The 21,902-nt window shown below is 42.1% G+C and overlaps 1 protein-coding gene across 5 annotated transcripts in view; it reads left to right on the top strand.

The window, feature by feature from the left end:
* The window catches only part of eys (eyes shut homolog), a 169,944-nt gene extending 148,127 nt beyond the window's left edge, over positions 1-21,817 (top strand). For 4 of the 5 annotated variants that reach the window (XM_034608950.1, XM_034608952.1, XM_034608949.1 and 1 more), the window contains 8 exons: positions 9,971-10,143; positions 14,545-14,727; positions 16,431-16,597; positions 17,293-17,437; positions 19,254-19,428; positions 19,676-19,848; positions 19,981-20,142; positions 20,563-21,817. In XM_034608950.1, the coding sequence (XP_034464841.1) occupies positions 9,971-10,143; positions 14,545-14,727; positions 16,431-16,597; positions 17,293-17,437; positions 19,254-19,428; positions 19,676-19,848; positions 19,981-20,142; positions 20,563-21,755 (2,371 nt within the window). In that variant the 3' untranslated portion in view covers positions 21,756-21,817. The remainder of the gene's footprint in view (positions 1-9,970; positions 10,144-14,544; positions 14,728-16,430; positions 16,598-17,292; positions 17,438-19,253; positions 19,429-19,675; positions 19,849-19,980; positions 20,143-20,562) is intronic. The other variant, XM_034608951.1, reaches the window with a different exon arrangement.
* Positions 21,818-21,902: the final 85 nt, after the last annotated feature.

Here is a 21,902-nt window from a genome sequence, read left to right as displayed (position 1 = left end):
TGGGCAAAAGCCAATGGTCAAGGTCAAAGTAACTTCACAAAATACATTGTTTGCCTTGTGAACACGATATCTCAAGAACAAGTTATGGGAATTTCACTGAATTTGGCACTCACTTTCATTGGAACTCAAGGATGAACTGATTATATTTTGGTGGTCAAAGGTGAAGGTCACTGTTTCTCCCTTATTGGCGTGTTGTCTTAAGAATGCCACAAGAAAATCCTTTCAAATTTGGCATAAACGTTCACCTTGAATCATGGATTTACTGATTGGATCTGTGTGGTCAAAGGTCAGAGGTCAAGGTGGCCTCACAAAACATGTTATTGGCCTCTTGAACATCCCATGTCTGCCTTTTGATAATTTCTTCAAAGTTTGACCAGTTGTCGCTTGGAAACAACTTTCAGGGGTCAAAGGTCTTGAGGACCTCATGGAAAGAATTTATTTTGACTGAAACTCTAGTTGACAGAGGCATATAACCACAGTGTGGTATTTCTAGTGTCATTCTGTACCAATACATAGCACACAATGAATAAGGTGAACTGCAGCTGAGTAGAACTAGTGTTATGGATGTGTCAATTAAAAGAAAGGAGAGTTTGCTGTATGCATATGTATATATAGATCTAGGTTAGACCAGCTGTTTCCTTATGCCATTGTGACTCAGTATGAAGCAGGAACTTCAGAGTCACACAGTATCCACTGTAGAAATATATATATTCCAATTTAAATTGTTTTCCCAATCTCTAAAAACCTGAATGGAGCTGTTGCTGTACCCTGGGAGCTTTGAACACTCACTATCCCAGTCAGCCAGCTAGTGAAATGACAGTTTTGGCAACAGCTTCTCCTCCTGGCACCAACCGTCTCTGACTGCAGAGCTGTTCAAGCTTATCTTATCTCCATTGGACTAATTTGAGTGTGGGCTAACTGTGAAATACTGGACTGGACCAGATATCAGCAGAGAATCAATATAATTTTCACGTTTTTAAAAAGTGGAATTTTTTTCTCTCTATTCTATTTTTTGTTTTGTCGTCTTGGCATGATGATGTTCTGCGTTATGCATAATTCAAGTGTTGGTGGTGAAGTCTGGAACATGTCACATGCCAAATATTTTTAAAACAGGCTGTTACAAAGGCTGCAGCTTTGCGAGTTGATTCATTTTTTCAGTGTTGTTCAAAGTTTAAGGTCCCAGACAGTTTGTGACACTGCACCAATGAAATGTGCCACACAAAATAAACATCCATGCGAAAAGGAAACTGTCGGCTTCAGTGTGATGGTGCCGGCTCTCTCTCTCAGTGCGGCAATATGGCGAGGAGGAGGCAACAGAAGAGAGTCCAGTTAGTTTTTTTAAACATCCTCTTGCTCATTTCAACATTTGACAAAAATGGTTATTTATCCAGCCAAATAAACCTGGTGTAAAACAAAAATCTAACCGAATTGCCAAATCAGTGGTTATACAAGAGGAATAAAATCTAAATATTAAAGCTGCAATGAATTATTTATTATTTTTTGATGAATGATGTGACTACTTATGTAAAAGTATTTGCCATATGAAGCCAAAATATCTTGGATACAAACATTTTCGTCTTTTGCAGAGGACATCAAAAGCCACAGTCTGTGCAGTAGCGATCACGGATGGAGCCGCGGTAGCGAGACTCTGGACCAATCACGTCACAGTCTCAGTATGTTTTACTCCATTTCTATAGCATCAAATAACTTAAATCAAAACTTAACAGACAAATTTCCACTTGAACATTCATCAGTGTGATAAGAACTACCTTAAATGATAGAAATCATCTTTGAGAAAAAAAAATGTAAGATTTCATAAGGCGACTATTAGGCCTTGGCCCAGGTACGACTACTAAAAAAGAAAGAGGCGGATTATTGCCATATTGCTTGAGTTTCTAAAGCTAAATGCTAAATAGGTAATAAAGTCATGTCCTGCTCCTTCCCACCTCTTACTATAGATCTGCCGTACATTGATCGTACATTGAAGCTAATCCCTGGACCAAAGTTAGTCCCTTGCGCTCGGCCAAATAGGTGAAGATCCCTCCGTCCTTCATCTCTACTTGGTGCAGCTCATCACTCTGTGATCACAGCCCACTTACCGGCGACGTTGGCTTTCTTTTTTAAAGGATAGATTAGCTACATGTGGTACTCTTTCACCTTAGGCCATCCAGAAAATAGAAGCCCCCAAATGTCTTCTTCATTGTGTAATGACACTATCAATTAACAGTTACATTTATTAAACAGGAAATGAAAAAGGGCACCGTGAATATTGGAATATGAACGGCTCTGAGAATACCAATTAAGAGCCGGTGGCCCCGTGGTCACATTGGCTTGTCATGTGTGAAAGCGTGGGCCTCGCAATTATCAGTGTGATGAATACGCGTTAATGCGGTATCCTCTTGAACTGCACAGCACGCCAGGGTCACCGGGAGTTCACAGAGCTCTGTTCATTCTGCTCGTCTCCCTGAATTGCGCTGCCACAATATAATGTGATGAATAAGGCTTTTGATTGTGAGTTCAGTTGGGGTGATTTGGGCGCTGTCCCCGTTTTCATGTGGGTTTCCGTTCACTTGGGCATGTAGAAATGTCATTTTTAGACCAGAGCCGGTTGTGGCCGGTGAACGATACATACAGTACATATTAGTTATTCAGGCAACATCAATATGAAAAGCCAGGCAATCATCAGGGAAGGGGGGGGTCATGGCCGTTTTGTTCCTCGGTGCCAGCTCTGTGACGCCTGATATCGCTTTCTGTTATGAACCTCAGCTGCAGGTTGCACAGACCATGTCATTAGAGGGATTGTAAATATGGCCGATGGAAATGTTAAAGCAGAAATTGTTTTCCCAGAGGGGCACAGAGATTCAATAATACTCTGCAGTCGCTCTGGAAGAAACAAGAACACTACGGGGAAAAAAAGAAGAATTTGACCACCTGCATTTATACAATCAGAGAGTCCCTGTAGTTATGAAATGCAACGTCTCATCATGTCCTGATTAGACAATTAGATAAATACATAACTATGCAATCCCTCTCATGTAAGACACACGTACAGCAGCACAGATGTACATTGGGCCAGTTGTGGTGGGGGGGTGCAGTATGAAGAATCTTGCACCTGGATCCCTGGTCCGTGAATCTCCTGCTGGTGCTGATGCCATCCCTTAACTCGTCCCCCATGTCTGGCACTGATGCTTTTGTGAGACCAGATGGCAGCGTCCTGTCCAGGGTTATGATTTTAATCCATATGTATATTTCTTTGTCTATGTTATATTATATTTCTCTAGGCATTAAACATCTCATACATACTTTCGTGTTTTAAGGATTATATAAGCAACAAGACAAGGAGAAGTTTACTATGCCTAATGTGTATTTTAGTAAAAATTTTAATAAGAGAACTTTTTTTGTTATCTTTTCATGCTTTATGTAATTTTGATGTTAATTACTGCACCAATAGTCTAGTCAACACATAACCTCCAGTAAAACAACTAATGTGTTGTTTTTACTGTTTTTTTGTACATACTATACAAACAAAATGTGAAGTGGTAATTAGTGAATTTTGGAAGTGCTGGTAGGTGGATACTTTACACCTTGTTGTTTTTAGAGGAGGAAGTGCCTGTTCTAATGATAAGGAACCAAAAGACTGAGCTGAAACGCTGAGCTTGACTGCAGAGAATGACAGTAATCGTCATTAAAACATTTCATACAAATGTATGTTTCAATATTCAAGGTTGTCTTAATTGTCCAAGCCAAGGTTTCTAATCTCTGCACTGCATATAAAGATGAACGGCGCATCCCCGCTTTACCCCACTATCCAGAAATGAAGCCAAAATGTCCTCGATTAAAAACGCCACCATCTTGTGCATTTGACGGCAGAGTCTGCACAGTAGCCATCAGGGGATGGCGATAGCATGGTCCTGCCACTACACCCCCTGGACCAATAGCAAGTCAGTCTCAGCTGTCAATCATGATGCTTCACCCAGTTTTTATCGCATCAAATAACTGCCCTGACATGGAGGAGGCGGGATTTATGGCATATACTGCAGCCAGCCACCAGGTGGTGATCAAGACATTTTGGCTCCACGCTACGGGAGCTGTCATGTTGTCCATCTTTATTTACCGTCTTTGAAACAACGTTGATCGTTTCAACCACACTCTTCAGACATAGAGCGAACAGGGAAAATAAGTTCATGCTAATGCTCATGCCTTATTATATAAATACATTTAAAAAAAGCTGCTAATAGCTGCTTTAATGTTTAATGTGCATTAAAATGTGACCTCAAAGAAAACAGATTGACACACAGATCACATACAAAGATCCACATTAGTATCAAGTGGAGGACTGACTTATGTTCACACACACACTTACATACGCACATACTCACACACACACAGAGCAGAACTCATACAGATGGAATTACTCCTTGCTAATTGGCTGCAGCAGAGTCGACGTCTCGCTTCTTCCGTGGTGGTCCGGCTCCGGTGCCACACAAAAACTCCACTTAACACTAAATTCTCCCGATGCTCCGTTTCACTGCCTGCAAGTTGTGAAACCAATCTCATCTTAATCAGGGCTCGAGCTGTACTTGTTTCAAAGTCCCTATAAAATAACTCAAGGTCCAACATACAATTATTTTAATTCACCACGAGAAAACAAACACGGCTACCATTCGATTGTGTGCGATTTTGGTCCCTGAAGAACATTTCAAGATAATAATTGCTCATTAGAGTTTATTGTACTCGTGTCTTTAGATGTTGGAGGACGTGTGCATTCAAAACAACAGTGCATGTTAAGTTTTTTTCTAAATTAGGGGGTTTTTAATGCAATCTTTTACATGTAAAGTTATTTAGTTTTTTCAGTGTAACCTTGACATACTTAACACTTACAATAGTAGTTACACAATAATTACAATACCTTGGGGACAAGTGGCAGATAACACAAAGTGAAAGTTAGTGGTAAGTGAGCAAGAAGAAGATTTCTATTATATCATAAGGCAGTTTGATTTGTCGTCATAAACATTCTGCACTCTCACGTACATACTTTATATAGTAATAAGAAAAATATTATTGTAAATTTTATCTGGATTTATAAGGTTTATAAGCAGTGTGTGTTACAGTTGTCAGATCGTATCAGAGGTTGTTGTTCTGGTTACCAGCTTCATTAGAGGAGGCCCCTGAAACAGCAAATTTAATTTCTTATTTGAAAACCAGTTGTGATTGGTGGATTTATAAACACAGTTGCCTGGTTTTTGATTTTATTTAACTGCTTTATTTATGATAACAAGTCTGAATAATGTGTCAAATTTTGTTCTATTAATAGGCACAAAATAATAATGTTTTCTTAGTAAATCATGTGGTTCTTATAAAAAGGTGTAAGAGTCTCCAATGGTAATTATAGGTAATCAGACCAGAGTACAGCTATATGTAGAAATCAAATATTTCCTTTCTCACTGTCAGTTCCCGAATAAGACGACACGTGCAAAATAATCATTCCGTGATCACAAGGAGACAAAACATAAAAGTAATTACACCAGACACAGCCATCTGTAGCTGTGGGTTAAAGGTTGGAGAAAATTGAATACATGTGTAGTGTGTGAAACATTGTGATCTCCAGTTGAAGGTATCTGTTCTCCACAGTGAGGTGTCGACCAGTCTCCACGAAAACATCCTATTATCTTCTTCCTTATTGTCTTCATCCGGCAGGAGCCAGTTCTCCGTGCGTCTGTTTCCTTCTGTCAGACTTCTTTTCTCCGTCTCTCATCCCTTTATCATGTCAGATATAGATAGAGCAGGGTTTTTTTTTGTCTCCATTGTATTTTTCTACGCTGTTTCAGTTTTAGTAAGAAGAAAAACAAAGCTCAACATTTTGTCATGTTTTTCCTTTGCGAATTCTGCTTCATTTGGCGCGATGACAATCTTCGTTGACACGAAGATGCTGCTCCACTACTTGATCTGCAGGCTGTGATGTAGCAGCCTACAAGTGTTGCTGATGTGCCAGGAAGCGAGACAAACACGGATACTGCTGCGTCACCGCATGTGGACTAAGTGGGGTAGCAGTTGTTTTGTGGTTGTAAGAGAAAAAAAAAAGGTAAGAAAATGTCACCTTTCATAGAGGCTGACTCGAGCAAATCAATTTATTTTCCGATGAATTCATCAAGTGGAGAAATGTTGAATCAGGGTTAAACAACTTTATTTCTCAGACATAATGAGGTATTTTTTCTCTGCTTCCGCCAGTATCAGGAGAAAACCTGGATAAATATATATATATTTATAAGTACAGTTTGAACATGTACATATACTTTAAAGTGTCTCAGAAAAGCAAAGCTTGCTGCACAGTGCAGAGTGTTCCAGGTTGGACCGTAGAAATATTATCTGATCCCTTGAGAAAACGTCCCTCTAGGATTTTATTTCAAGTGTCATCTTAAGTATGCTTTTTTTTTTTATGACAGCGTGTTTCAAAAGACCCTGTGAAGGAGACTTAACAGACACCGCCCTTCCTCACCGCTGAGGAAAATGTTTGCGAGGGCGCCTGCAAGAGGTCAGGAGAAATATCGAACAGCTGTCTGCTCAAACAGGTGCTCGGGTCGGTCAGGTAAATTCCACTTCATCCCTTTGATCATATTAAAATTCAGATGACAAATAATTGAGTTGAGGAAAAAATGTCGTCTCACGGAATGTCTCCCCCCCACCCCCCACCCCACCGACCAAGAATCTCATTATCGGATGGTGTCGAATTGGCTGCTTACGATGCTGGAAAGCAAATGGTGTTTCCGTACCAAGGCAGATCCTCTCTATAAATAATATCTCTTAAACCCGGTGGTCCTTTTTTTTTTTGTTTTAACAAACGAAGTGCACTAAATTCTCTCAGAGAACTGAAGACTGACTGCCATGGCAACCGAGCCTCATCAGTGCCTTTCCGTTCAAGTGTATTTGCATACCAACAAGCACTTGAATTAAAATGTCCTGCAAATAACTTACAAGGGAGTGAAATTCGAGCAATGCATGTGGTCACACAGCTTATTGTTCCGGCTGACAGGGATATCATAAGCTAACCGATCAATTATTCATGATATGTCTGGTACTCATTAGATTAAAAATGTAGTTCCCCTCAATAATTCATCCAGCGCGTGATATGCTGTACTAGAGCCGCAGCCATTGAATGGCGTGAGATATGGCGAGTATCGACTTTATGCATTTGCAATTAACATATTCCGATTAGGCTGCAAACATTACTACAATTAAGTAATCAAAGAGATTGCCTCTGGAAAATGAAAATAACCTCTTCTCACCCCACACATCAAGTTTTTGATTAAGCCAATTAAAAGGTGTTTTCCGCTGTGCGTCTTCCCCTCGTCTGTTCACGCTCACCTTTTTATTGAGTCAGAAATATCAGCTACCTGTTTGAAGTTGGTAATTTTTACTCATTTGTCTGCACTATAATTACTCCAATTAGTTCACTTACTTGGCAACACTTTTAAGTCAGCCCGTTCACAACATTTACAGTGATGTAAGGAGATATGTGTTTATTGATGTACTTGTTTACAACTAAAACTCCTGCTGTGGATAAGTGGAGGCTAGTATATGAACTGATAATGAATAACTTAGCTTGACAATACTGTGTATTAATGTATTGCTAATAACACTAAAACGTTATGTTTTTGATTTGTTTGTTTGTTAGCAGGATTACGCAAAAAACTACTTGACGGATTAGCACAACGTTTGGTGGAAAGATGCAATATGGGTCAGGAAAGAAGCCATTGAATTTCCGTGCAGAGCTGCACATAAATTGCTGGACCCAGACATTTTGTTTTACTTTCTCTGCAGCGTTACCCAAATGATAGATTCAATCTATGGCGGTAGCGGGGGTGCACATGCACGCACATGAACGTTGCATTCACACGCAAACAGATTCCAAAGTACACAGCTGAAGGAGTGAAGACAAATTCTCTGAGAGCTGCATTGCATGTCACTTGCAGGTATGTGCACAAATGCAGCTGAAACTATGAGGTCTTGGATGGTAAAAAACTTTCTGGATGGAAGCGAGCATGTGGCAGATAGCGCTGCAAATATTTTCTTTTGGACCATGTCCCATCCTTCCACCAAGTTTCAGCATAATTCTTCGTAGAAACAACCAAACTGAAATGGGCTATCATAATGTCCTTGGCAGAAGCAATGAGACATTAAGTGGAATTAAACTTACATTTAAAAGACAATAAAACTAACTTAAATATGACCATTAACTTTATGCCTCTGAGGAAAAAAAAGATTGTTCTACAATGATGCCCTTACCTTTGTAACTCTTGCAATCGCAAACACATTTGGGGTAAACCCTCACACCGCACTGATCCCTGGATGTGTGTTTAATTTTCAGCTGCTTCCAACACATCCGGAGAGAATTGTTGTTTACCCTGTGCAGGAAGTGAATAGTTTCAGGGTCAAGACTGTTCCACTGTTTTGTGTGTGATCCCTTTGTATAATGAACTATTTGCTGTGTCTCTGTTCGGCAGAACGCACGTTATCCTTGCTGTACTTCAAATGAAATTTCATGCAAGACACAAATAGATAAATCCTCACCGATCCCACAACAGGCAGATTTGTAGACATGTAAGAAGTGTCTATACTCATATTTAAAATCATCTCAAGGAGTTTAAAGCTGCTCGAGGAAAATATTTTGTTTCCTTCCATCGATTTATCAATTTTCTATACCCACTTATCCTGTGCAGGAACATGGAGCGGTGCAGCCACAGATACCTCGACAGCCGATCACACCCAAGACACATTCACACTCACACCGACAGATATATTCACACTTACATTCGCATGAATATGCAATTCAAGGTGTCCACTTCATCTTACCTGCATTTTTTATGACTGTGGCAGGAAACTAGAGCAAGAATTCAAGATGTATGTGTCACCCCCCACATTTATAAACCCAACACTAACCATCAAATTAGGGGCATTGAAAACACAGAAACATGGAAACTCCAGCAGGAGTCGCTCCGGTAAATATTTGATCCTTCCTCCTCCTGTTGTCAAAGATTATACGATTGACATCTGTTCTGTTCGGTGCATGAAAAATGATCATCCATGACTGTTATTTTGAAAACAATGGTCACAGTCGGCGGTATCAGTGTGTGTCGTAAAACATCTTGAAATTGACATAAGCATTAGCAGCCTGTTAAATAGTCGTGCAATTGACATTTTCTCCTGCATCACTCACAGAATGCTTTTGTACCCCAATACATCCATGTCTAACAATGTGCAGCTCTGGTGACAGAATGTAAATATTTCATTCCAAGAAGGCAGTTTTTCAAGGAGCAAAATAACATCCTGCAGAGCTGCTGCTCAAAACACATTATTAATTTATGGGTTTGAAACCCCCGCCAATGCTTCCTCTATCTGGTATTATACCTTTCAAAGTTACGCACATCATGGAGCATTTTATAAAGTCCCGGTCTCGGATAATTCTCTGCACGCTAGATCACCCTCCTCTTCTTGCCAGGAGAGCAGCCACATGCTTCTGAATAGAGGGACAGAGGCAGAGAAAATCTTGTACTATTCCTGGTTATAAGTTTTCTGACTGCGTTAGTAATCATCTGCTTTCTTCTGGTCTTTTTCAGGGTGCCTGTGTTTACCTCTAGCAAAAAAGACATGAAGTCGCCTCTGCCGCAGCGACTAAGATGAATAATAACTAGATTCTTATTTTTCTCAGGCACTTTCTGTACATTCATTCAAATGCCTGGGTTTCAGCAGATCTCGTATATACAGTATATCACAGGTTTTCCATCAGGCTGGACACGTTTACTCTTTCCGGCTCTCGTGCATTGCAGGGCGGGTTATTCTACCCTCACTGCTCTCTGTGTGTTCAGCAGGCCGCTGTGTGAGCTTGTAAAGCATCTGGACATGTTGATATAATGTCATGGTCCATTTTCACCTCTGGCCCTAATTATGCCTCCCTCCATGTGTGTGCGTTTAGCGATGCCGAGGACTGGTTCTGCGAGTGCCCGCCGCTCTTCACGGGCAGGCTGTGCCAGTTCGATGCCTGCGAGCGCGACCCCTGCGGTCACGGAGCCACATGCATCCCAAAGTCACCGTTGGAGGTCGTGTGTCTCTGCCCCTACGGAAGACAAGGTCTACTGTGTGATGAATGTAAGTGTTTGCAAAGAACAGCTCCTGCACAGACGATTGCAGCGTAGATTTAGCAGCTTAAGAGAAGGGGGGGGATCTACAAACTGTTCGTGAACGAGAGCCTGGAGCAGTTGGTAGAGCGAGAGTCTGCTGTCAAGTGAAAGGATTAATGAAACTAAATTCTGCTGAAAAGGCAGAAACGTCTTCCTCCAGCAACAGTTTTAATAATCAAAGTAAAACTCGTGGCTGCAGCGCTGATTATTCCAAAACACTCTTTTCAACTCATAAGCTCTGATTTCCAAACACCTGTAATTTTAGCATTGTGTCGCACATTTTTTAAGTTTTTTTCTGAAAATGTCTTCTGCTGTCCCTAAACAGGAAGTTAATGTGTTTTCACATTAAATGTTAATGTTAATACACTATAGCTATATAGCTTTATGAGACAATACATGTAACATACATGACCTCTCTCTATCTATCACACGACTCCACAGCTATAACAAAAGATTTAATCAAGGGTCACGAAATGCTGACTGACTAATCTAAGGCTTATCTGAGCCAAGTCAGTGAATATATAATTACAAGCAGCAGTTGTTGAACTGACGAACAGAATACATAAACCTTTGAAATGACTATAGCATGAATTTCTGTTCCTATATTCATGGTCCCCAGAAGATGAGGAAGATGACGTTACCTCTGCCTTTGTCAAATCAAAATTGACTTCTTCTCCCAAAATGTTTGTCTATGACCTAATATGTTGCTTTGTGTTAAGTTAATAACTAATTAAAACCAAACTTACAGAACAAACGTGGACAAAAATAAGTGTGATAAGAACTATTTAATGTGAACTTTGACTTTTCATTTGGTCCATGTCCCATCCGCTAACATGGAGGAAGGAGGGTTTTTTTCTCAAATCTATACTGCAGCCAGCCACCAGGGGGCAATCAAGACGTTTTGGCTTCAGAGCAGTCATGACGTCCACCTTTTTATATATACAATCTGTGGCACATCATCACAGAGCTGCTAACATAACTTTCGTGAAAAGGTCCCAAAGAGCTCACGAATGACCATACAGATAAAATTTTTTAGAATTCTTTGATGATTATAGCTCCCCAACAGAGAGCTGATTATACGTTGGGGCTTCACACGCTGCTGTTCTCAGAAACAAAGTGTCTTGCTTGACTCAACTGACTGGAAGAGCAGCAGGGTGCTTGGCATATAAGTCACTCAGCCGTGCCACAGCCCCCGTCAGACTCTCAGCACCCCAACACCACACAGAGTAATCCAACCTTCCGGTGTCACACCAAGTTTACGGCTGGTGTTTGAATTTTTATCCTGATATCGTCAGATAAGATCAGAGGGAAAAGTGACAACTCCTAAAGTCTCTCTGCCTCTCTGTTTTTTTGTTTTTTTTTACTTTTCCTCACGTGTTGGCCTTAGCAAAATACTCAGACAGTATATTTTTTCTCTCCAAGACAACATGAAACAGTGATATTTCTTTCTAAATACAATATTTTTAGTTCTCGGTTCCCATGTGCATTTTAATAGATAAGTTTTAACAGTGAACAAGCAGGAAAAGGAAGAGTAGGAATTGGAATTGATGCCTCATTTTTAAGTTAACTTCACTCAGAATTATTAATGGTCCACCTTTGTACACAAGGTACCCTCGCTCCCTCCTCCAGATTTATGTATATGGCTGAAAACAATATACCGCGTATGAAATATACAGTTATACTGGCACAGCACTACCACTTGCAAATGTGATTATCATTTTAATTCCAGATGTCAGGTCTGAGAGCACAAAGCAAGAAGAAATGATGCAAGCCGCATAATAAACACACAAGCAGCTCAGTGTACAGTTATGTAACGCAATCTCGTTTGGTACATTATATTTCCAGATATCTCGCACAGAGTCCATTCAAAGGGTTTTTAATGCTCTTGCTTAAAGACTGCGCAGCACTTTTCTGCATCAGCATATCAGTTTAGTATTGATTTAGTGGAATTTCTTTTAACCTTGTTCCCAGACAGGGAAAGAGGATAGAGTAGCATACGTACAATATGCTATGAAGCATCTCTAATGCAGGAGATGTGATGTTTCCCCCAGCTGCTCCGTGGCAGCTAAGATGTGGCACACTATATACATGCAGTTTTTGGCAGAATGCGTTTCGCTATCTGGTGCCACACGTCACTCTGTTTTTCCCCCCCGCCGCTCCGATTACTTTACAGCATATTACACAAATGCCCAGCAGAGTAGAAATACTGTGAAGTATTATTTCACAGAGTATGTTATAATCCGTGGATGCATTTCACAGAGGCAGCCCGACAAGCCTGTGTGTTGCTGTATTTCAAATGGTTGCACACGAGTTACTAACAGAAACAAGTACGGAGTACGAAAACATACATGTGTTGTGGAGGAATGTTTGACCAACCTCACACATTACATCAGTGCACCATAGTAATAAACAATATAGCCTGTCTCATTCCACAGATGATCCCATCTCTCTCTTCGCTGTGCCCAAGGTCAGGTTATATTGTAGATAAAGGGCCAAACAACAGCACATTGTTGTGTCTACACTCGTGGACTTTCATATCTAATTCAGATGCCCTAGACAAAGAGGCACCAAACTCCACCAGAGGACACAATGTGTTTTAGGATGCAAACACCTACATGTAACACAGAGAGTGACAGCAATTCTAGCCATTCATGGATTTGCTGTTGGATTGGGTGCCGCAAGTAGAGGGAGATATACCTGGATGCTGTGGGAGACATCTTCAGACTTTGGTGGGGGGGGGGGACATTTGCTCATGTTACTCTGTTGGCGTTGTTATAGTGTTCCACCTTCTGGTCTCCTTGATGCATCAAGTCTACATGAAAATCTTCTGCATGGGACATCAGCTGCTGCCTGAGTTCTCTTTTCACCAGCTTCCAGAAAACTTCCATCACATGTTTACCTGTATGATTTCTGCCGATGCCATATGCACAAGGCTGTTCAATAGCCTCCATATTCACCTTGTGACATACCGTATATCCAACCTCCTCACACGTGCTGTGAGTTATTGATTGTTAAATCAGCCTCGCTCAAGGTTAAGGCTGCCTGCACGATCATTTCCCAAAATATGGAGCTTTAAAGTTTTTAGTATCCATATGTCGTTGTTTTTTTAGAAATTTCTAAGCATGGGCACTTATAATGTGCACGTTTTGTCCTTTCCCTGTGTTACTGTCCCATATACTACAACAGGGTGACAAAACTTTACAATATAATGCTACTTACTACAGCATCATTACAAACTGTGGGCTCAAACATGTAATGACATTGAACAACATAAATCGGAGGTAGATCAATATTCTGTTATTCCTTCTCACTGTGCTTGTACATTGTTGGTGAAAATTATACTGCGATACTTATTTATATAGTTTTATATCCTATATGTCAAATGTTTTTTTATGAATTCATCTGAAATCCGTTTATGTCAGCTCTGATAATGAGTTTGTACAATAGGCTCAGTGTTAGAGTAAATATTCCATCATAAACACATTCAAGGTCATTTAATTTTCTAATGACGGCTCACATTTTCATATCTGGTCTGAACAGGTGGGAGAAGCAGATATTACAGGGGCTAAAGGGTCATCGTGGAGGTGATCACTTCACACACAGCACAGCTTCACAAATAATCTCATCTCATCCATTGAAACAATAGACAAATACAGCTCTGCCAGACTCGAAAGGACAACAGGAGCATTTCCCAGCTTTATTAATAATTTAGCAGCCAAACAGAGCTGAGGGCAGTCGCAGAGGGGGGGGCTGAGCCCCTCTTAGACACCGCCCGGGGCTGCAGCAGAGTATGCGAGGTGTCTTTGCAGTGAAGACGAGCGGTTGTGTGTTTGAATCGTTACTCGCACAAAAAACACACACACACGCCAACACAGAGGAGTGCAATGTTGAATGAATTCAAAATTGCCTCGTGCAGAATGAATGAATGAATTTACATTGAGTCCCCAGTGTAAAATCAAGTGGATGGGGTTTGCTGGGATGGAATACATGAGAGAGCATTATTGAATCAGCCACGCGTTGTGAATAAGTAAACTTGAGAGTGCAAATGAGTCGCAGGGATTATGGTGCTACCCGTGTGATCAGTGGGTACGAAGCAGCGCCCGCTCGCCAGAACCCTTCCTAAACAGCGACTAATGAAAATAGAAAAGGACTGAAGAGGTGATAGTATTTGAAAACAGGTCATCATCTAACAGCATTCAGAGGGAGAAAAAAAAAAAGTCACTTGCCCCCCCTTGTAAGTGTTGTGTAGCAATAGTGCCATCTTTTGGTAACATGTGAAATAAATGATGAATCAGAGCTGCTGCTTCACTTTTTAACACAAATGTGATTTCTTTTTTGGACTGTGCTGAAATCTGTGTTCTCTTCACAGCCATCAACGTGACTCGAGCCCGGTTCAGCGGAAGCGACGAGTTTGGTTACACCTCCTTCGTGGCCTATTCCTCCGTCCCGAGCCTCAGCTTCTTCTACGAGTTCAAGCTGAAGTTCACGCTCGCCAACAACTCATCTGCCGTGAAAGACAATCTGATCCTGTTCGCTGGGCATAAAGGACAAGGTCAGCTCAGCCCCATGCACCTGCGCAGCAATTTAGAATAATTCTTACGGTCAAATGAAAAGACGTCGGGGGGGAAACAACTTTGGGACTTCTCCTTAGTTGGATTTCAGGTGTCAAACCCCATTAAGGGTTTTAAAAAGAAATGCAATTGCCGCTTTGAGAGGTTCTCACCCGCTGTGGATGGTAATGTGCTACCTAATAGATTCCCACTCTCCTCGGAGATCCTCTAATCAAGAGGGTTCCCCGAGGGTTCGGAGAAATGAATAGTGAGTTTTTCTGCAATTAAAACATTTCTTGTTCTTGACTTTCAAAAGGAGCTTGTGTTGCCATCGCACAGATAAAATAAACATGCGAGCGCGAGGCATCTCCAAAGTATGAGAGCTAATTGCCTTAAACAGACTTTGAGGTGCTGGTGCGCTGTGATGCTGTCAGCAGCCATCACTTTAAATTAGGATCTCCTCTTTCTGCAGGGTCAGATTTGGTAGCAGGTAACCACCGTGTCATTGTTATCGGCGTATTTCATCAAAAGGAGGAGCAGGGAAAGAAAGAAAAGGAGAAAAAAAAAGAACAATCTTGTGGATCCTCCTGCATTTGTTTTCCCGGGAGAGTACAATTCATCATGGCGGAGGCAAAAACAAAACAAGAGCAATATGAATAATGAAACACTTGTCAGGAGAGTGAGCAGCGCTGTTGGTAATGGTGCGAAATTCAAAGGAACAATATAGAATAGATGGAATACGAACGCCTTACGTGGTAATTGGTTTAATGAAGTTGCATCTTTGATCGCCGACAACATGGAAGGAAGCAGAGTTCATTTATTAAAGGCAAGTTACACCAAATTAAACAAAGGAGGCAAAATATATAATAAATCCTATGGAAATGTGAATTTCACATTTTGGTGAATGGATGTTTGTTTCAAAGTTATTTGCATTTTGTGTGATGTGTTATTTTTTCTGAAGGCAGAAAACGTTCTGATTGAGTTTGTTTTTCACGGTGTTCAGCTGGAAATCGGACGTAGGTCATTAAAAGACAAAGCTAGTTAGTACGAGGACAGGACCCTGAACCTAACCCTATAGCCATCCCTTGTTTTGTTGGTTTAAGCTGACTCTCTGTGGCCGTAGATACAGTTTGACTATGTGCCGGACAAATAGATTAATTTGCCCCAGCTACCATTTATTGAGATCCTGCAGTTTTTTTTGTGCTTTAGTTTTTTGTTTACGTTTCTAGGTTATTTTATTGTCCATCTCTTATGTTCAGCTCGAGGTTTGTGTGGATGCTGCTGTCCATACTACAAATCGCCCATCGGGGACAATAAAGATATCCTTGATCCTCGATACAAAACTCCCTCTGACTGTAATTATCTGACACATTTTTTCGAGATCCATTACCTCTCTACGTTGCTTCAGGTCGTCTTTCTTTTCTCGTCTTAAAACAACCTGCGTAGGTTTATGATTTACTTTTTCTTTAAATCATTTTCTGTTGTCCAGGAGCTGAGGCCTGGTTGTGTGGGTGGCTGAGGGTGTGCGAGCTATCTGTATTTGTGTATTTGTAGTATATGTAACATTGCTGTCTGTACGTATTTTACATTTTCTATTCATGTTTATGAGCCCCCCTTGTCCTTTCAAATACAGAGTCTATAAATGTTATTGATCGTATGTTTTGAGTCTGCTGTGCTAATGGCAAACCTCTCTTGTGTTTTGCAGGAGATGATGGTGACGACTTCTTTGTGCTGGGACTACGAAGCGGACGAGTTGTGCACCGATTCAACCTGGGATCGGGTGTAGCCACTATAGTCAGCGATCGACTGAACCAGCGGGTCGACATTCACACAGTCATATTTGGGAGGTCCAAGAAAACAGGATGGCTGAAGGTGATTGGATGATTGGAAAAGTGTATTTTTTTATGGGAAAAAAATGTAAGTAACTATGCTTATTACAGATTAATTAGAATTCAAAGGAAAACAAATATTAAGGTTCAACTACCTCTACACACCTTTTAGAAGATTTCAAATTAAACAATCTGAGAAGGAAAATTAACTCATATTTGTTAGTGTCCACACTAACATTTGTCATTAATATATAGAATACCATTACAACAGAGTACAGCATCTGAATACTGCATATATATATACACACACACACACACAGAAACGCTCTGTATCCTGTCTCCTGCTGTTGGTTGGTATATGCTGTTATATTGAGTCGATGTTTCCTTGTACCAACACATCGTTTTGTTCCAGTGGTCAGTTACAGCAGGATGTTCGCTTAATGTAAGTTTGGTGAGAAATCCGCAGGAACGGTGAGATGCTGCCGAGTTCCCCGCAGGGCCGAGATCCCCGGGGGAACCTGCGCCTCAAAGAGTTTAGTCTGTCCAGAGGCGAGAGCGTGGAACTAAACTGTCATGGCTACTGAGGCTGATAGGTGTGCACTGACTGAATAACTCCAAGGTCATACGTTATGTCAAGTTTGGCAGAATTAAAAAAAAAAGAAAAATGGTGCTCCCACACTGACGCCTTCAGATGCAAGACTCCAGCTTCAGTACTGACGATTTTTCTGTCTCTCTCAGGTTAATGGTCAACGAAACAGGACGGCGTCGTCTCCCGGACCCCTGGTGGGCCTCAATGTTTTCAACCAGCTCTTTGTAGGTGGATATAATGAGTACACCCCTGAACTGCTGCCGCTTGGCTCCAGGTTCCGGCGTGGCTTTCAGGGTAAGACTGACTACGGCTTCATTACGGCCCCGGCGCCGCTGAGCCCTTGGGCTCGGAGTTTCTCTCAGGATCTCTGTCTCTTTGTGAGCAGAGGGGAAGGTGTGTAATGAAAAGGGAGTTACAGGCTCGAACTGTGTATGAGGCCAGAACAGAGCTCCGAGGTTGATTGTATCCGCACCCTTTAATGGATTCACACCCGGCACAGTTGTGTGTTGGCTGCAAATCCACTCCCAACGCTGATAAGTTGCTTGAACCGGGGTGCCATACAAATAATCTTTGTCATCAGCAGCATCGTTTGGGCTCTCTCTCAGGTGTAGGAATGTATTCTGGAGAGCATTCATTGTGCCTCGCTAATGTGCCGAGCTGTGGAGCGAAATTGCCGTAACCGTAATGATGACAACAGCTATGAATATCATCATAACCATATTCAGCAGCCTCTGCACTATAGCAATGAAGCTTGTTATAATAAATGTCATGGCAGATCCATTTGAGGTGAACAAGAGCTTTTTAGGTTTTGGACACCGGAGGGATTTTTGTGAATTTGCTTATTTATCATCGTTAAATTCATTCCCCCACTCACCAAATAAATCCTCAAAAAAAAATCAAATCAGCTGTGGGGAAGCGTTCATTTGCCCCGAGCCGCCACAGCCTGCTGTCTTTGGTAAGCACTACCTGAGCCCAGGCGACACCATTGGAACCATAACCTTTCTGCTCGGGGTGTAATGAGAACTCATGAGCGTCTAATCAGATCTGTGTGACCTTCCTCAAGCCCTAATCATGATGGCTGCCAGTGAACACACTGATAATGCACTTCACTCCCAGTTATCAAGAGATCCACTCTCCCCTGTGGAAAGGTGGCAGAAGAGGAGCTGTGGCTGCTGGAGAGAAAAAAAGAATCAGTCACTCTATTGAGCCTGTTGATCAAATAACAAGACATCGGGAAGTTTGCATTTGTTGAACTTGACTATTTAAAGTATTTGCCGTTGGAAATCTGTAGAAAATATTATTCTGACTGAAACTTCTTGAAAGTTCTGCAAGAAAATAATTCTGCAAAAACATTTACGCCGCATTTTCCTTATAATGTGGTTTCCTTGGTCTGGCTAGTGCAGCTAAAACAAAAATAAACCCGCTTTTGCAAATCTTTCTTATGAATCTGCTTTGCTTTTCCAACGGTCTAAGTTTTTTGCAGCAGCGCGAAGCATCACTTGAGTCTGCCAAGTAGACAGCATCATTGCATGAATATTCATGAGTGAGCATGACATTTCCCCTGCATCCTGTTTATGCCAATGACTAATGCAGCGGAGAGAAGGGAGTCTGCATGTGCAGATGACTGTGAGGCTTGTGCTCGGCCCCGTATTTATAGAAGGCCCCGTGCTCCGCAGGTACAGGCCAAAGCAAATATTGTCCTGATCAAATTGAATTATGAAAGAAAAGAAAAAAGCAAATACGAAGAGGGAGAGGGAGATGCATGATGACGGGGGGGAAACTCAGATTTAAAACCCTCTGAAATCTCGGGTGTGAACTCAGACTTTATTCCATCAAATTCAAGCGTTAACATCGAAGATGTTGAGACTTATTCTATAAATCTTATATTTATATCCTTGATATAAAACCATGTGTGGGCGCATGAACAACACTCAAATCCATTTCAAATATTGCACGCATCATGAGAAGTGTTTCCCTCCGTGTTGGTCGTATTTGAACTGGAATCAGAAAACAGAATCTAATCACATTTTCCTGTGTGCTGTTTCTCTGATAATCCTCTTGTCTATTGGCCGTCAGTGTGTGCATGTGTGTTTGTGTGTCTTTTTCGCAGGGTGCATTTTTGATGTGCTGTTTCGCACAAGAACAGACAGAAAGTTCCAGGCGCTGGGACAGCCTGCGGGACATCCAGCCTTCGGGCGCAGTGTGGGACAGTGTGGAGTCACGCCATGTGTTCATATTCACTGCAGGAACGGGGGGACATGTGTGGACTCGGGCTCGTCTGTGTAGTAAGTTGGATAAAAACAAAAACGTGGTTCATTTTCTGATTATTTACCATGATTCCTGTCATAAATAACACACGAGGGCCTTGTTGCACAATGGGATGCTCTGAACAATTCTACATTATGTGTATATTTCAGTGTTGTGACTAGACTTCAATAACCTTCAGATGGTCAGGAACACAGTGCATGTAAAGCAAAAGGACACAACAGTGTTTACAAGCCCTTCACAGCGTGTGCCTGTGTCCGTCTGCAGTTGCCAGTGCCCATTTGGATGGAAGGGAGCTCTCTGTTCTGAGACCGTGTCTGTGTGTGATGTGGAGCACAGCCCCCCTCCTCTGTGCGCCCGCGGCTCCACCTGCATCCCTCTCCCAAACGGATACACCTGCCAGTGCCCCCTGGGGACAGCGGGGCTCTACTGCGAGAAAGGTTTCTGCCGCCTAACACCCCCCCCACCCCCCCTTACTGTATTATTATGCTGCATATGTTATTTATTTATGTAAATAAGACAAGAGCCTCGCCGCTCAATTATTTAACCGGCGTAATGTTCTGCCCGTTCAGCCGTGACCATCAGCGATCCATTCTTCAGCGGCAACCTGTCCTCGTGGATGTCATTCCCCCCCATGGGTGTCAGACACAGGACGGTTCTGCAGCTGCAGTTCCAGCCTTTGTCACCGGATGGCATCCTTGTGTATACTGCACAGCACCTCAGTGCCAGAGCTGGTGAGGACGTTTTCATTCCGTATTAAACTTTACATCATTAAACAAAATACTTTTCTGAGTATGTGAGGACCAGGACCAGGATTTTTCTCTTATTCTTATCATGCCAACATGGTTCATATTTTATGAACCAATCTTTCTTTCAGCAATATAACAAAAGAAACAGGCAGAAACTTAACTCCATTAAGTAGATGATGAAATAGTAATTTTAAGCCCCTTCCATAATACTTAGCAATAACAATATCCTTAAACTGTCTCAGTTTCAGGCTACAAAGTACCTGAAAAGAGGTGTTTGGGCATATTGGTATCATCTTAGTACTACCAGTAGGTTATTACCAGTGTGTAAGGGTAGAAATTAGTATTTTAAAATGTAATAAACTGACTTTTCTTCGGACCTATTTCTTGTGTATTTTCTTCCTCCAGGAGACTTCTTCTGCCTCTCCTTGAAATCCGGCTTCGTCCAGCTGCGATACAATCTGGGTGACGGCACCCGCGTCCTGCAGTCTGTCAACAAAGTGGACAGGAGTGGCGGCACCTGGCACAGGGTGACAGCCGGCCGAGTCGGCCACCGAGGCTTCCTCAGTCTGGACGATTCGGAGGTGAGAGAGAATGCAACCGAGGGGATGACCACCCTCGACGTAGCTACAGACATCTTCGTCGGTGGAGTGTCCACTTTGAGTCTCGTCTCCACCGATGCAACTGAAGGGGAACCAACAGGTTTCACCGGCGGCATGAGAGAACTTATACTTAACGATGCAGAGCTGGAGTTAACGGAGATGGGAGCAGTGAGCGGAGCAAACGTTGGGGACTGGGATGGGACCGCGTGTGGGTACAAGGTCTGCCAGAATGAAGGTCACTGCAGGGCGACAGGAAGTCACTCATTCACATGCGTGTGCCCACCGTCATGGACTGGCTCTGTGTGCAACCAGTCTGTGAGCTGTGCAAACAACACCTGCAGACACGGTTCCTCGTGTGCTCCATCCAGTGTGACCTCATACCACTGCATGTGCCCCTTAGGGTGGGGAGGAAAGCACTGTGACGCAGAAATATCCACGGACGTGCTCAACTTCGTGGGAAACTCGTACGTTAAATACTCTGACCCGAGATACAACACGAGAAATTTGAAATACACACGAGTGTCCTTCAGCTTCCGCGCGAGCTCCGACGTCAGTTTGATCATGTGGATGGGGAAGGCCGAGCACGAAGACGACGATTACCTCGCAGTCGGACTCGAGAGCGGCCACCTCAAAATCGCGGTCAATCTCGGGGAGAGACTCTCCCTCCCGTTAACGTTCAGAAATCTAACCCTCTGCTGTGACAGATGGCACAACATCTCCCTGTCTCTGAACAGCACCGTCCTTCAGGTGTTCCTGAACAGTAAGAGAATCCTGTTTGAAGACGTGGACCCGTTTGAGCGATACGTGGCCTTAAACTACGCTGGTCAGCTTTATTTCGGGGGGTTCGAGTTACACAGAAACGTCTCGATCGTCACCTCAGGGCTGTTTTCAAAAGGCTTTGAAGGAAATCTAAGAAATGTTTATTTGTTTGAAGACACCAGGCCAGTGCTGTTCCTCAAAAACAGTGAAGGTTTAAATGTTTATAAGGGAAATGAATAGTGAAAATGTAGCTCATAGTATGTGTTTAATAATACCCAATGGCAACCTTAGCTAGGTTCCAGTTTTTCAAAGTAAAGTTCATACTTAACTATATTTTACTACTTGTTTTCTCAACACTTTTTAGTTCAGTTGTCATCTGATTTCTTA

This window comes from Hippoglossus hippoglossus, chromosome 15, assembly GCF_009819705.1.
Source record: "Hippoglossus hippoglossus isolate fHipHip1 chromosome 15, fHipHip1.pri, whole genome shotgun sequence".
NCBI classification, from domain to species: domain Eukaryota; kingdom Metazoa; phylum Chordata; class Actinopteri; order Pleuronectiformes; family Pleuronectidae; genus Hippoglossus; species Hippoglossus hippoglossus.
Note: the sequence above shows the minus strand (reverse complement) of the source record. Positions and strands in the feature narration are given on the sequence as shown.